Below are 15,184 nucleotides of genomic sequence, written 5' to 3'. Positions count from 1 at the left end.
TGTTTGGAGTAACTTCCTGGAGGTAGTTAATGTGACAAGTAGTTTGTTTGAATTGAGTATAACCAGATCAACACTCAAGATGTTTCCTTGATAACCTAAAAATTACTGTGAAATCTGTACAAGTGCTATATTTATATTTTGCTTTTACTTCTTTTAAGTTAGACAGTGACATTTTTTATAATCATTTCACTGAGAATACTCTGTTCCTGCCATTATGTATGGACTGAAGAGCAAAAATAGTTTATAATTTTAATGTTTTTTTTTCCATTGACAGCAAGTAGACATTAATAATATAATTAATTGATAATATATTCCCTTTTAAAAATACATGGAATAATATTCTGGTTTGAATGAAAAAGTCTTGTTCATTATAGAATATGTTCTTACAGCATGTTGAAAAATAAATACTTGGGAAACTAGGAACATTGTAAAGCCTCAGGCCAGTGTAATATAGATACTCTTATGAAGTGCTTCAGAATTTTAAAGTCGTACTTAAAACTTTATGACATTTAGTCTGATCAGTAGCTCTGATCTGTGAAATGTACAGAGCTGATACAAATCTATCAGTAGCTCTGATACATTTGATATGTCTAGTTTAAAAATATTTATTACATTTAATACTGTGTCTTTTAGGACTGTTCTCTCCCTTGTTATCAGTAATAATATAGGTGGATGCAGTGGAGATCCTGAATAAGGAATCTTGAATGCCAGTAAACAAATAGTACCTAAAAAGAAAAGTAATTGTATACTTGGCCATTTGTATTAGCATGTGTGTGTTTTAGAAGTCGAAGTGTGTATATAATTTTAAGCACATGTGAATCAAATTTAATAAATTATTAAGGGAATTTTGCTTGTTATGTTTGGGCTAATCATGGATCATTTTTAAACTTTATGTAATTTCACATAAAGTTTCACAACTTGTATGTACAGCTGCAAGTTCTTTGTAAATAACTATGTAATCAAGTGATAAGGCAAAGCATATCTTATGTTCTATAATGCTTATGGGCTGTTTTTTATGATTTATTGTTACTAATTAATACTTTTAATGTATTAACAAATATAAAACCAGCTATATCATAGTGCATATTTTTAAAGTAGTGATTATTTAAAGTTTGTCTTTATTATTTTAATTAAAAATCTAAATAAAATTTAGACTGTTAAGTGACTGTTAATTCGTCCCTAAAGTTGATGTTCTTTCTTCATTGAGAACCTCCAGCTGGATTTGAATCAGATAGCATAGTTCTAATTCTGGTGCTACTGATGACTAGATTTGAGACTTTCATTAAGTCATTCTAAAACTCAGTTTTTGTGTGTGTGTAAAATTAGAATAATGCTTACCTATTCGCCAAGGTTGTTATGAGGCCCCAAAGGGTTTTGTAAATGTTTACACAGAGTTAGGTTGTTTCAGAAGTCTCTTAAAGTGGTTTCTCTGCTTTTTGGTCCTCAGACATCCTTTCTCCTCATGGTAGCTAGAGTAATTTTTTCAAAATGCAAAATCATATTGTGCTGTTGGTTACAACCTGACAATGGTTTTCCATTATTGTATTTGAGTAATATCCTCATTATGCTGTAGGTACCACTCTTGCTTATTATACTTCGTTGTTTTCCTCAATTGTACTCCATCTTTTTCCTCCTCCAGATTTTCATCCCTGTCCCAATGACTAAAACAGTTTTTTCCTCCAACTACCTCTTAATTTGTTTGGTTTATTCTTACCCTTTAGATCAGGGGTTCCCAACCCCTGGGCCATGGACTGCTACTGTTACATGGCCTGTTAGGAACCCAGCCACACAGCAGGAGGTGAGCAGTGGACGGTGAGCATTACTGCCTGAGCTCCACCTCCTGTCAGATCAGCAGCAGCATTAGATTCTCATAGGAGCGTGAACCCTATTATGAACAGCACATGCGAGGGATCTAGGTTGTGTGTTCCTTATGAAAATCATTACTAATGCCTGATGATCTGAGATGAAGCAGTTTTATCCCAAAATTATGCCCCCCTACTACCCCATCTGTGGAAAAATTGTCTTCCATGAAACTAGTCCCTTGTGCCAAACAGGTGGAGTCCACTGCTTTAGATCTCAGATCAAAGAGGTCTTCCATGGCTATCCTATGTAAAATTGTCATTGCTATCCTGATTCCTACTCCTCTCTTTCACTCTTTTACTCTCTTATCTGGTTGCCTCCTCCACTTTCAGATTATGATAATTGTAGTAATTGACTCATTTATTTACATGCTTACTTATTATTATTTCTACCTCATTAATGTGAGGATAAAGATAATGTCTATATTGCTCCCTAATTTATCCCTTGTGCTTACTGGCATAGTACTTGACATATAATAGGTGGTCATATTTATTTAATACATTTGAAGTATCATTTTACTTCTTTTAAAGAAGTACATGTACTATTTTTTTTTGTAGCCTGTGATTTTATAGCTCTACAGTTAATCTGAATAAATTTTAGGTTGATTAATGTGCAGAACTGTAGTGACTTTCAGGAGGAAAAATAATCAGCTGCATGTATATAATATGTATAAAACTTGCCATCTTCTATTTTTAAAGTTATGATATAGTTAATTATTTATGCATACAAGATGGGTAAACAGAAGAAAATGTCATAATCAGAAACCCTATAGGAGGGTAACATTTTTTATCATTTAAAATTTTCTTTTGAATAGATTCTAAATCTGGAACAGAGTTTTCAGTCCATGTAGTCAATGAAAGTAATTTAAATCCAACAAGGGAAAATGTAAGGTTTGCTGATATGTTACCTGCAAGAATTCCCTTTTTGTGCTTACATATATATTTTTCTCAGGTAGGCTGGAATATGTGAGTAACTTGTAGATGATCACCTATTCACACATAAACTTCTTAAAACATACAAAACCCTTAGGCCTAGGCCCTGCTGATTTCACTAGCTCTTGGAAGCCAGGTTCTTTCAGATGCTTTTGTACATTTTCCTTTTGAGAAGAATGTACATCCTCTGTATCCTTAAGGCTATCTGACTAATTTTTTCTCCTCCTTCAGTATGTAACTGAAGCATCACTTTCTCTGTGACATGGCTCCTATCATCCCTAAGCAGTTGTAGAAGTTTCCCGTCTCTGTACTCATTATAGATTGTCTTATATAGATCTTTGTTACTCTCATGATTTCAGAATTTCATTATATAGCATCGTTTTATTTGTGTCCCTCTTAGCCTTCCCAGCTTTTAGCACAACGTAAATAGTTGGTGAGTAAATAAATGCGTGGACAAACCACAATGACACTAGCTAATACTTAATGAGTATATGCCAGTCACCTACAATATGTCTTGCTATATGCTAGTCATTGCTTTTTGTGTATTTATTCATCTTGTCCATTATAGCAGCCTTATGAGATAGGTACTATTATTGTTCTCATTTTATAGGTGAGAACACTTACTATATTTATTGTTTACAGCATTATGTTTTTAAATATGTATACATTGTGTAATGGCTAAATCAAGCTAATTAACATGTATTACCTCACATACTTATCATTTTTTTGTGGTGAAAACACTTAAAATCTATTCTCTTAGCAACGTTCAAGAAAATACCATTTTTTTGTGGTGAGAACACTTAAAATCTATTCCCTTAGCAACTTTCAAGAATACAGTACCTTATTATTAACAAGAGATTACAAGTGCTGGCCAGGATGTGGAGGAAAGGGAATGCTTGCACACTGTTGGAGAGTGCATTCTTTATCACTATGCACTACTTTCTTTCCAGTCTGTAAATAACTGAAGAACTGTAACTATATTCAGCCCAAGTTTCTTCTGTATTTACCTTAATGCAAAGTCAAGAAAAGTTATTTCTTGTATGGGACAAGTTCTTGTATATAATCTATCATCTCTGGATCAGTCAAATAATAACAGAGATCATCTCTTGGGATATGAAAAAATTTTACTGTTAGGACATTTTCTTTATAAAGATATTTGATATAATGTAATTTTAATCAGAATTGTTTACTATTTAATATCATAAACTTCCTGTTACTCATCAAAATCTGTCTCTATATCCTAATATACAGGCCACTTTTTCCTAGAAGTTATCCAAGTGAATAAATTCTGAACCATCGCATAAATTTAGAGAGTTAGTGTTCCACTAGAATCAGCAGGGCCAAATGAAGGATAAAAGTGACAGCTTTAGATTCAGAATTTTTTTAAAAATTAGACTTTAAGTTCTAGGGTACATGTGCACAACATACAGGTTTGTTACATAGGTATACATTTGCCATGTTGGTTTGCTGCACCTATCTCATCATTTACATTAGGAATTTCTCCTAATGCTATCCCTCCTCCAGGCCCCCACCCCCGGACAGACCCCGGTGTGTGATGTTCCCTGCCCTGTGTCCAAGTGTTCTCATTGTTCAGTTCCCACCTATGAGTGAGAACATGCGGTGTTTGGTTTTCTGTCCTTGTGATAGTTTGCTGAGAATGATGGATTCCAGCTTCATCCGTGTCCCTGCAAAGGAAAAGAACTCATCCTTTTTTATAGCTGCATACTATTCCGTGTTGTATATGTGCCACATTTTCTTAATCCAGTCTATCATTGATGGACATTTGGGTTGGTTCCAAGTCTTTGCTATTGCTAGTAGTGCCACAATAAACATATGTGTGCATATGTCTTTATAGTAGCATGATTTATAATCTTTTGGGTATATACCCAGTAGTGGGATTACTGGGTCAAATGGTATTTCTAGTTCTAGATCCTTGAGGAATCGCCATACTGTCTTCCACAATGGTTGAACTAATTTGCATTCCCACCAACAGTGTAAAAGCATTCCTATTTCTCCACATCCTCTCCAGCATCTGTTGTTTCCTGACTTTTTAATGATCGCCATTCTAACTGGCATGAGATGGTATCTCATTATGGTTTTGATTTGCGTTACTCTGATGACCAGTGATGATGAGCATTTTTTCATGTGTCTGTTGGCTGCGTAAATGTCTTCTTTTGAGAAGTGTCTATTCATATCCTTTGCCTACTTTTTGATGGGGTTCTTTGTTTTTTTCTTGTAAATTTGTTTAAGTTCTTTGTAGATTCTGGATATTAGCCCTTTGTCAGATGGGTAGATTGCAAAAATGTTCTCCCATTCTGTAGGTTGCCTGTTCACGCTGATGGTAGTTTCTTTTGCTGTGCAGAAGCTCTTTAGTTTAATTAGATACCATTTGTCTATTTTGGCTTTTGTTGCCATTGCTTTTGGTGTTTTAGTCATGAAGTCCTTGCCCATGCCTATGTCCTGAATGGTATTGTCTAGGTTTTCTTCTAAGTTTTTTTATGGTTTTAGGTCTAACATGTAAGTCTTTAATCCATCTTGAATTGATTTTTGTATAAGGTGTAAGGAAGGGATCCAGTTTCAGCTTTCTACATATGGCTAGCCAGTTTTCCCAGCACCATTTATTAAATAGGGAATCCTTTCCCCATTGCTTGTTTTTGTTGGATTTGTCAAAGATCAGATGGTTGTAGATGTGTGGCGTTATTTCTGAGGCCTCTGTTCTGTTCCATTGATCTATCTCTCTGTTTTGGTACCAGTACCATGTTGTTTTGGTTACTGTAGTCTTGTAGTATAGTTTGAAGTCAGGTAGCTTGATGCCTCCTGCTTTGTTCTTTTTGCTTAGGATTGTCTTGGCAATGCGGGTTCTTTTTTGATTCCATATGAACTTTAAAGTAGTTTTTTGCAATTCTGTGAAGAAAGTCATTGGTAGCTTGATGGGGATGGCATTGAATCTATAAATTACCTTGGGCAATATGGCCATTTTTCATGATATTGATTCTTCCTATCCATGAGCATGGAATGTTCATCCATTTGTTTGTATCCTCTTTTATTTCGTTGATCAGCGGTTTGTAGTTCTCCTTGAAGAGGTCCTTCACGTCCCTTGTAAGTTGGATTCCTGGGCATTTTATTCTCTTTGTAGCAATTGTGAATGGGAGTTCACTCATGATTTGGCTCTCTGTTTGTCTGTTATTGGTATATAGGAATGCTTGTGATTTTTGCACATTGATTTTGTATCCTGAGACTTTGCTGAAGTTGCTTATCAGCTAAAGCAGATTTTGGGCTGAGACGATGGGGTTTTCTAAATATACAATCATGTCATCTGCAAACAGGGACAATTTGAGTTCCTCTTTTCCTAATTGAATACCCTGTATTTCTTTCTCTTGCCTGATTGCTCGGCCAGAACTTCCAACACTATGTTGAATAGGAGTGGTGAGAGAGAGCATCCCTGTCTTGTGCCAGTTTTCAAAGGGAATGCTTCCAGTTTTTGCCCATTCAGTATGATATTGGCTGTGGGTTTGTCATAAATAGCTCTTATTATTTTGAGATACGTTCCATAAGTACCTAGTTTATTGAGAGTTTTTTAGCATGAAGGTTGTTGAATTTTGTCAAAGGCCTTTTCTGCATCTACTGAGATAATCGTGTGGTTTTGTCATTGGATCTGTTTATGTGAAGGTAGATTCAGAATTTTAATTTGTTGCTTCTGAATAAAAGCTGTAAGCCTCAATGAAATAAAAACAAAACATGGTACTAAAATATCTATGCATGTCGTGATATATGTGTTCAATTTGCCTTCAAATAATCTGAGAGTGGTGGTATAGATGAAATAGTATTGGTCATGACTTGACAATTGTTGAGGCTAAGTGATGGGTACTTCAAGAGTCATTATACTATTTACTTTTGTATAAATTTTCGATTTTCCATTAAAGTATTTCAGAGTGGTGGATTATCAATAACTGTAGCTTTGGAAAGCTATGTTTTTTAAAATTTTGGTTAAAAAAACCACAGAATTTACCATCTTAACCATTTTAAGTGTACAGTTCAGTAGCGTTACTGTAGTCATATTGTTGTGAAACAGATCTTCAGAACTTTTTCATCTTGCAAATCTGGAATTCTATAGCCATTAAAGAACAACTTCCCTTTTTCCTCTGCCTGCATCCCCTGGTAACCACCATTCTACTTCTTGTCTCTGAATTTGACTACTTTAGTTACCTCATAAGAGTGGAATCATATGATATTTGCATTTGGTGACTTGCTTATTTCACTTAACGTAATGCGCTCAAGGTTCATCCATGTTGTAGCATGTGACAAGATTTCCTTTCTTTTTAAGGCTGAATAATATTCCATTGTATATATACACTGCATTTTGTTTATCCAGTCATTCATCAGTGAACATTTGTATTACTTCCACCTCTTAGCTATTATAACTAGTGCTGTTGTAAACTTGGATGTGCAAATATCTCTTCAAGACCCTGCATTCAGTTCTTTGGGATATATACCCAGAAGATGGATTACTGGATCATACAATCGTTCTATGTTTAACTTTCTCAGAAACCCCATACAGTTTTCTGTAGCAGTTGCACCACTTTACAGTCCCACCAACAAACATTAGTGTTCCAATTTCTCCACATCTTTTTCATCCTTGTTTTTTTAAATTTAGCCACCTTAATGGTGCAGCGATATTTCTTTGTGGTTTTGATTTCCATTTCTCTGATGATATGTTATCTTTGAAGAAATATCTATTCAAGCCTTTTGCTTATTTGTAAATTGTATTTTTTGTTGTTGAGTTGTAGGTGTTCTTTATATATTCTAGATATTAACATTTTGTCAGATATATGATTTGCAAATATCTTCTGCCATTTTGTAGGTTGTCTCTTCACTCTGTTGGTTATGTGCTTTGATGCACGAAAATTTTTAAGTTTGATGTGGCCCTGTTAGTCTGTTTTTTCTTTTGTTTCTCTGCATTTGGTGTCATGTCCAAGAAATCACCACCAAGTCCAATGACCTGAAGCTTTTTCCCTGTGTTTTCTTTCCAGGAGTTTTTGGTTTTTATGTTAAGGTATTTAATTCATTTTGAGTTAATTTTTGTGTATGGTGTAAGGTAAAGGTCCAACTTCATTCTTTTACATGTGAAAATCCAGTTTTCTCAACATAATTTGTTGAAGAGATTGTCTTTTTCCCCATTGAGTTGTATTGGCCTCCTTATAGAAGATCATTTGGCCATATATGTGAGGTTTATTTCTGGGCTTTCTATTCTATTTGGAAGACAATATTTTTAACCAATAAAATGTTGCTCTTAATTAGCATTTCTTTTATGGTGTATCCGACTCTCCAGGTAAATCTTGCTGTCTGAAAGCAGAGATGTTAGAATAACACCACGTTTGTTAAAAGATCTCACAAAATACTGAATGATAGTGATGGGTGAAAATTGACACTGGGAGTTCTTGGGTTATCAAGTTTATAATTTGACCTGGGTAAAGTCAGGGAGGAAAAATGAGCAGATCCCTCAACAAGTTTTGCATTGAGTGGACAATGTCTTTAGAAGCACATATACTTTGTCTGGCATTCAAAAGTGGTGGTGCTATCTTTTCAGAATTGTATTTTCTTTCCAGTCAAAGGTATCCACTCCATGCAAATAAAATTTTTTTAAAATTGAAGAATCAATCATGTTGAAAACATACTTTTTTTCTTCAATTCTTCACAGATAGCTATTTTCTTCAGATTTCATTGTTGAAGGAGAATCTGGCAAATACCAAAAGATGACATGTTCAAGCCATCTGTACTTTTATCTAAATGTGTAGCAAATCTCCATACTGTATAATTACTTCTCATACTTCAGCATTGCTTTCCTTATATCTTCCAACAAAATGTGTTGACAATGAGGTATGCATTTTTGTTTTTGTACTATTTTCCATGTATCACTTGAGCCATTAAATGGCAACAGAAATAACATTTCTCCAATGGTACAAGTTTTGTTAATATTTTTCCCTAATATGTAAAAATGTAAAATAGGCTTCACAATTTATAATTAAATTTAATGTAATTTTATGACTATTTGATTACATGTGAGATGACCAGAATAGGAGAGACAATTGTGATGCTTAGATTTTCATTGTCTTGCTAATCATAATAACTTCCTATATTTTATTTTAAGTTCATGGATACATATGCAGGTTTGTTACATAGTTACACTTGTGCCATCAGAGTTTGTTGTACAGATTTTTTCATCACCCTGGTATTAAACCTAGTACCTGTTAGTTCTTTTTCCTGATCCTCTGTCCCCTCCCACCCTCCATCCTCTTGTAGGCCACAGTGTCTATTGTTCCCCTCTATGTGTCCATGTGTTCTCATCATTTTTCTCCTACTTATAAGTGAGAACATGTCATATTTGATTTTCTGTTCTTGCATTAGTTTGCTAAGGATAATGGTCTCCAGCTCCATCCATGTTCCCACAAAGGACATTATCTCCTTTTTATGGCTGTATAGTATTCTGTGGTGCATATATACTGCGTTTTCTTTATCCAGTCTATCAATGACAGGTATTTAGGTTGACTCCATGTGTTTGCTATTTTGAATAGTGCTGCAAGGAACATACACTTGCAAGTGTCTTTAAGATAGAGTGATTTATATTCCTTTGGGTATATACCCAGTAATGGGGTTGCTGTGTTGAATGGTAGTTCTGTTTTAAGTACTTGAGGAATCACCACACTGTTTTCAACAATGGTTGAACTAGTTTATACTTCCACCAACAGTATGTAAGCATTCCCTTTTGTCTGCAATCTTGCCAGCACCTGTTATTTTTTGGGTTTTTTCCATTCTGACTAGTGTGTGATGGTATCTCATTGTGGTTTTGATTTGCATTTCTCTAATCATCAGTGATGTTGAGCTTTTTTTCATGTTAGTTGGATGCATGTATGTCTTCTTTTGAGAAATGTCTGTTCAGGTCCTTTGCCCACTTTTTAATTGAGCTGTTTTTTTTTCTTGTAAATTTGTTTAAATAGCTTATAGATGTTTGATATTAGATCTTTGTCAGATGCATAGTTTGCAAACTTTTCTCCCATTCTGTAGGTTGTCTGTTTACTCTGTTGATAGTTTCTTTTGCTGTGGAGAAGTTCTTTAGTTTAATTAGATCCCATTTGTAAATTTTTGTTTTTGTTGCAATTGCTTTTGGCATCCTCATCCTGAAATATCTGCCTGTTCCTATGTCCAGAATGGTTTTGCCTAGGTTGTCTTGCAGGGTTTTTTGAGTTCCTTGTGTATTCTTGATATTAATATTTTATCATAGTTTGTAAATATTTTCTTCTATTCTGCAGGTTATTTCTTCACTCTGTTGATTGTTTCTTTTGCTCTGTAGAAGGTTTTTGTTTGATATAATTCTTTTTGTCTATTTTTTGATTTTGTTGTCTGTGCTTTTGAGGTCTCATCCCTAAAAATCTTTGCCCAGACCAATGTCTGTAAGCATTTCTCCTGTTTTCTTCTAGGAATTTCACAGTTTCTGGTCTTAAATTTAAGCCTTTACTCCATTTTGAGTTGATTTTTGCTTATGGTGAAAGATGAGTCTATTTTTATTCTTTCGCATGTGGATGTCATCATGAGGTTAGCTGTTTATTATGCAGACTTTTTTGTGTGGTTGCTTTATAGTATCACTGGTCTGTGTACTTAAGTGTGTTTTTGGAGTGGTTGATAGTGGTCTTTCCTTTCCATATTCACTGCTTCTTTTAGGAGCTCTTGTAAGCCAGGTCTGCTAAGAATTCCCTGAGCATTTGCTTGCCGGAAAGGGATCTTATTTCTTTTTTGCTTAGTTTGGCCAGATAAGAAATTCTGGGTTGGAATTTCTTTTCTATAAGAACATTGAATATTAACCCCCAATCTCTTCTGGCCTTTAGGGTTTCTGGTAAGAGGTCTGTTAGTCTTACGGGCTTCCCTTTGTGTGTGACCTGACCTTTTTCTCTAGCTGCCTTTAACATTTTTCCTTTTATTTCAACCTTGGAGGATCTGATGATTATGTGTCTTGGGGATGGTCTTCTTGTGAAGTGTCTTTGTGGGGTTCTCTGCATTTCCTGAATTTGAATGTTGGCCTCTCTAGCTAGGTTGGGGAGATTCTCATGGATGATATCTTGAAATATATGTTCCAAGTTGTTTCTAGTCTCCCAAGTTGTTTCCAGTCTCCCCATCTGTTTTAGGGACACCAATGGGTTGTGGATTTGTTCTCTTTACATAATCTCATATTTCTCAGAGATTTTGTTCTTTCCTTTTCATTCTTTTTCCTTATTCTTGTCTGATTTATTTCAGGAAGCCAGTCTTCAAGTTCTGGGATTCTTTCCTAAGCTTGATCTATTCTGCTATTAATAGTTGCAATTGCATTATGAAATTACTGTAGTGTGTTTTTCAGCTCTGTCAGGTCGGCTACATTCTTTTCTGTACTGGCTATTTTGTGTGTTGGCTCCTGTATCATTTGGATCTTCCTTGGATTGGGTTTCAACATACTCCTGCATCTCAATGACCTTCATTTCTATCCATATTCTGAATTCTATTTATGTCATTTCAGCCATCTCAGTCCAGTTCAGAACCCTTGCAGGAGAAGTAGTGCCGTCATTTAGAGGAAAGAAGGTACTCTGACTTTTTGAGTTGTCAGAGTTCTTACGTTTATTCTTTCTCATCTTTGTGGGCTCATGTTCTTTCAATCTTTGATGTTGCTGATCTTCGGACTTTTTTTTCTTTTATCCTATTTGATGACCTTGAGAGTTTGATTGTGCTTTAAGGTGGGTTCAGTCAACTGGCTTCATTTCTGGGAGATTTTAGGGGGCCAAGCCTCAGCTCCCAACTCCTGGACTGCATGCTCTAAATCTGGGGGACTTGTATCCAGCCCCAAATTTGTTCTCTGACTCCTCCAGGTTAGGAACCTACTGTGCTGGTGGGACCTACGTTTTCCTGGACCACTGGTCATTACAGTTCAATAGGTGGTACTAGCCAAAGTGTTTCGTAAGGCAGCAGCAGTGGGATTTGTCCTTGTTTGCATGTGCTAGCAGCAGCAGCAGCAGCAGCAGCATGGTGGGGTACACACTCATCAACTGCAGCAGGGTGCTAGCAGGTGCCTGCCTCCCTGCAGGCATTCACAGCAGCAGCAGAGGCAATACTGCTTTGAGGGGTACAGGGACCCTGCTGGCGACTGTGTCCATGGTGGTGCTGGTGGTGGTATTAGCATGCGGGTCGGGTGCTGGCGGGTGCAGGTCTGTGCCTGCCCTCTGTGCATGATCACTCAGGTGGGGGTGGCTGCTCAGGGTAGGGGAGGTCCATTGTTCTCCCTTCCTAGTTTCACTCTTGCGGCAGTGTTGGTGCAGGGGTGGGGCTCTGGAGGTGGTGGGGTTGGCAGAGTTCACTGGGGCGAGGGAGCAGACAGGCTGGTGTGTGGCGGCAAGCACTACTTTCTACCAGTCAGATGCAGTGCACCAGTGCAGGAGTATAATGTGGGCCCCCAGTACATCCAAGACTGCACTGCAAGCAAGTATGGCCAGGCTGGGACCTCAGGAGAGGCCAGCAGACCGAGGGATGCGGAGGTTGGACTAGCCCTGTGTGATAGGCAAGACTGCCCTGCATCATTCAGGTCCGACAGTTCCCCAAGGGCAAAAATCTCTTATGGGAGCACAGGCACGCCTTACATGGCATCAGGCAAGATGGCGTGTGCAGGGGAACTGCCCTTTATAAAACCATGAAATCTCATGAGAACTTATTTACTATCATGAGAACAGCACAGGAAAAACCGTCTCCATGATTCAGTTACCTTCTACCAGGTCCCTCCCATGACCTGTGAGGATTATGGGAGCTACATTTCCAGATGAGATTTGGATGAGGACACAGCCACCCAAGATGAGATTTGGGTGGGGACACAGCCAAACCGTATCACTACCTGCCACAATACCTGGCATATAATAGATGCTCAATAAATGTTTGTTGAATAAATCTTTTTTTTTTTTGATTGAGCAATGGTAGTACTAGTCTTTCCATGGTTATATTTGTTAGGAAAAAAACTTTTATTTGAGTAGTAAATGACAGATGGAGATTTGGAAGGAAGGAGAGAGAAAGAGAAATAAAAAACAATAAACCATTAGAAAAAACAAATGTACACACACATTAAGTGACACAACTTTTATTTTTATTTATTTTTTAATGGATGGTGATTTCAATGGGTGGTGATTTCAGTGCGGATTTTTCCTCACGACAAGATTTGTTCTTACTCTTGTTGAATTAGAAAAGTTAGCTTCAATATTATGATAAATTGGATATATAAATGTGAGTGCTAATAGCTTAGTATTTTAGTCTTCCACAAATTGATGCCTATGGTATCTGGACATTCCTTGCCTGTACTTGTAAATAATGAGATAGTGATGTTTAAGGAATAGCACTGTGGCCAGAAAAGCAAAAAACAAAACAAACAAAAAAAAAACAAAATGAAAAAACCAGGTGCTGTGGCTCACGCCTGTAATTCTAGCACTTTGGGAGGCCGAGGTGGGCGGATCATTTGAGGTCAGGAATTCAAGACCAGGCTGGCCAACATAGTGAAACCCCATCTCTACTAAAAATACAAAAAAATTAGGTGGGTGTGGTGGCAGGCGCCTGTAATCCCAGCTACTCGGGAGGCTGAGGCAGGAGAATTGCTTGAACCCAGGAGGCAGAGGTTGCAGTGAGCCGAGATCATGCCATTGCACTCCAGCCCGGGTGACAGTGCAAGACTCTGTCTCAAAAAAAAAAAAAAAAATTCCGTATTTTCCAAGGTGAGCAATATAAATGGGGCTCAGGAATACCCCATTAGATAAAACAAAAACAAAAACAAAAAAACTCCTAGCGAGAGAACCCTTGAGCCTACAAACTAAAGACTTTCAATGTAATTTTAAATAAAGTCTTTTATGTAGTATGAGTGCATTTTTTAGTTGATAATCAATTGGCACTATTATGTAGGCTTACTAGATTTGCAAATTTACAAGTTTTTACAAGTCAGTTGGGTCCCTTCCTCAGGAAATCAGTTTAAGGATTTTTTCCTATATTGACTCAAAGAGCCTAGTTGTCCTTAAATCCTGTGAATATATTTGCCTTATAATTTGACGGCATTGAATAAACACGCTTATAGGGTCTGTAGTGTTGTAAAAAGAGAAACTGTTAAATAAAGGATCACATTTGGAAAAATAGACTGTGCTGGATAAAACCAGTATTGGATATGAGTACTGTGCTTTGCTTTAAAGCACCTACAACTATTCAAGGAAATATATCCTTGCCCCTTACTCTCAAAATGGATTCTCTAGATGGAAAACAACTGAACTATGTCTTTGTGAAATTAAAATATGGCTATAAATTAATGTAAACACACAATGTAATATTGATCTCTTATGCAGAAAGTTATGTATTTGTGCTAACATTCAAGCTTATAGAGATTACAGAGCTAATTGTTAAAGTAATTATTAAAGTAATTAAACTGTTTCAAGCCAAATATGCTTGGGTAAGTACAACTTGCCTTCAATTAATCACCATGTTTAAATGTACTATATTAAGTAGATCTTTGTTGAGCATCATCAGTGTGCCTGAACTTATACAGACGATAATAATAATGATAGCTCACATTTTTTTTTTAGCACTTATGTGCTGGTCATTGTGCATTATACATAGATTAATTATCAAATAACTCTCTACAAAATAGGTATATTTGTTATTCCCAGTTTATAGATGTGGAAACTGAGTCATAAAGAGGTTTAATAAATTGTCCAAGATTACATAGCTAGTGTTGAAGCTGGAATATAATATTGGAAAGCAAGTCAAATTTAAACATGTTAAAAATGTTTTGATAGACTTTAATATTGAATTATTTTCTCTCTTTAACACCTTTCTAGTTGATTTGGAGCATATGCGAACAATAAAACCTGAAAAACACTTACGGTTTTGCCAGGAAAATGGTTTTAGTAGCCACTTTGTCTCAGCCAAGACAGGAGACTCTGTAAGTAAAATAATGAATACTGTATATTTTAAGTGATGTTTTATTTTTATTTACTAACATTCCTAGGAAGTATACTTCCATTATTTAACCTTTGGAGCAAATTAATTCCTATTGAAAACATGAAATTCCTTAGATTAGCTATAACATGTTTACTCTGGTTATATTACTTTTATAATTTTTTAACATAATTTTATGGTTATTTTTAAAAAGGGAATTAAAATGAATATAAACCACATGTAATGTCAGTAGCTAGAGATAACCACTCATTATCTCATATGATTCCATCTGGTCTCTTTTCCTGATGCTCACACTAGTGCTGCTGCCTGTGGCTAGGAGATGGCATTCATTGAGTGCTTACTTTATTATAGACATTGTACTACTCTGATTATCACCATTTTATAGATCAGTCTTAGAG

General features: G+C 36.1%; 1 protein-coding gene across 14 annotated transcripts in view; it reads left to right on the top strand.

Moving 5' to 3' along the window:
- Positions 1 to 15,184, top strand: part of RAB28 (RAB28, member RAS oncogene family) — a 150,212-nt gene that overhangs the window by 85,278 nt on the left and 49,750 nt on the right. For all 14 annotated transcript variants that reach the window (XR_010116153.1, XR_010116154.1, XR_008651842.2 and 11 more), the window contains exon 5: positions 14,666 to 14,769. Coding sequence is in view for 7 of the 14 variants with exons in the window: in XM_055246688.2 (XP_055102663.1) it covers positions 14,666 to 14,769 (104 nt within the window). In the remaining 7 variants the exon portion in view is untranslated. The remainder of the gene's footprint in view (positions 1 to 14,665; positions 14,770 to 15,184) is intronic.

Source organism: Symphalangus syndactylus, chromosome 16, assembly GCF_028878055.3.
Source record: "Symphalangus syndactylus isolate Jambi chromosome 16, NHGRI_mSymSyn1-v2.1_pri, whole genome shotgun sequence".
Classification (NCBI taxonomy): Eukaryota; Metazoa; Chordata; class Mammalia; order Primates; family Hylobatidae; genus Symphalangus; species Symphalangus syndactylus.
This window is presented reverse-complemented; position numbering and strand designations above follow the sequence as displayed.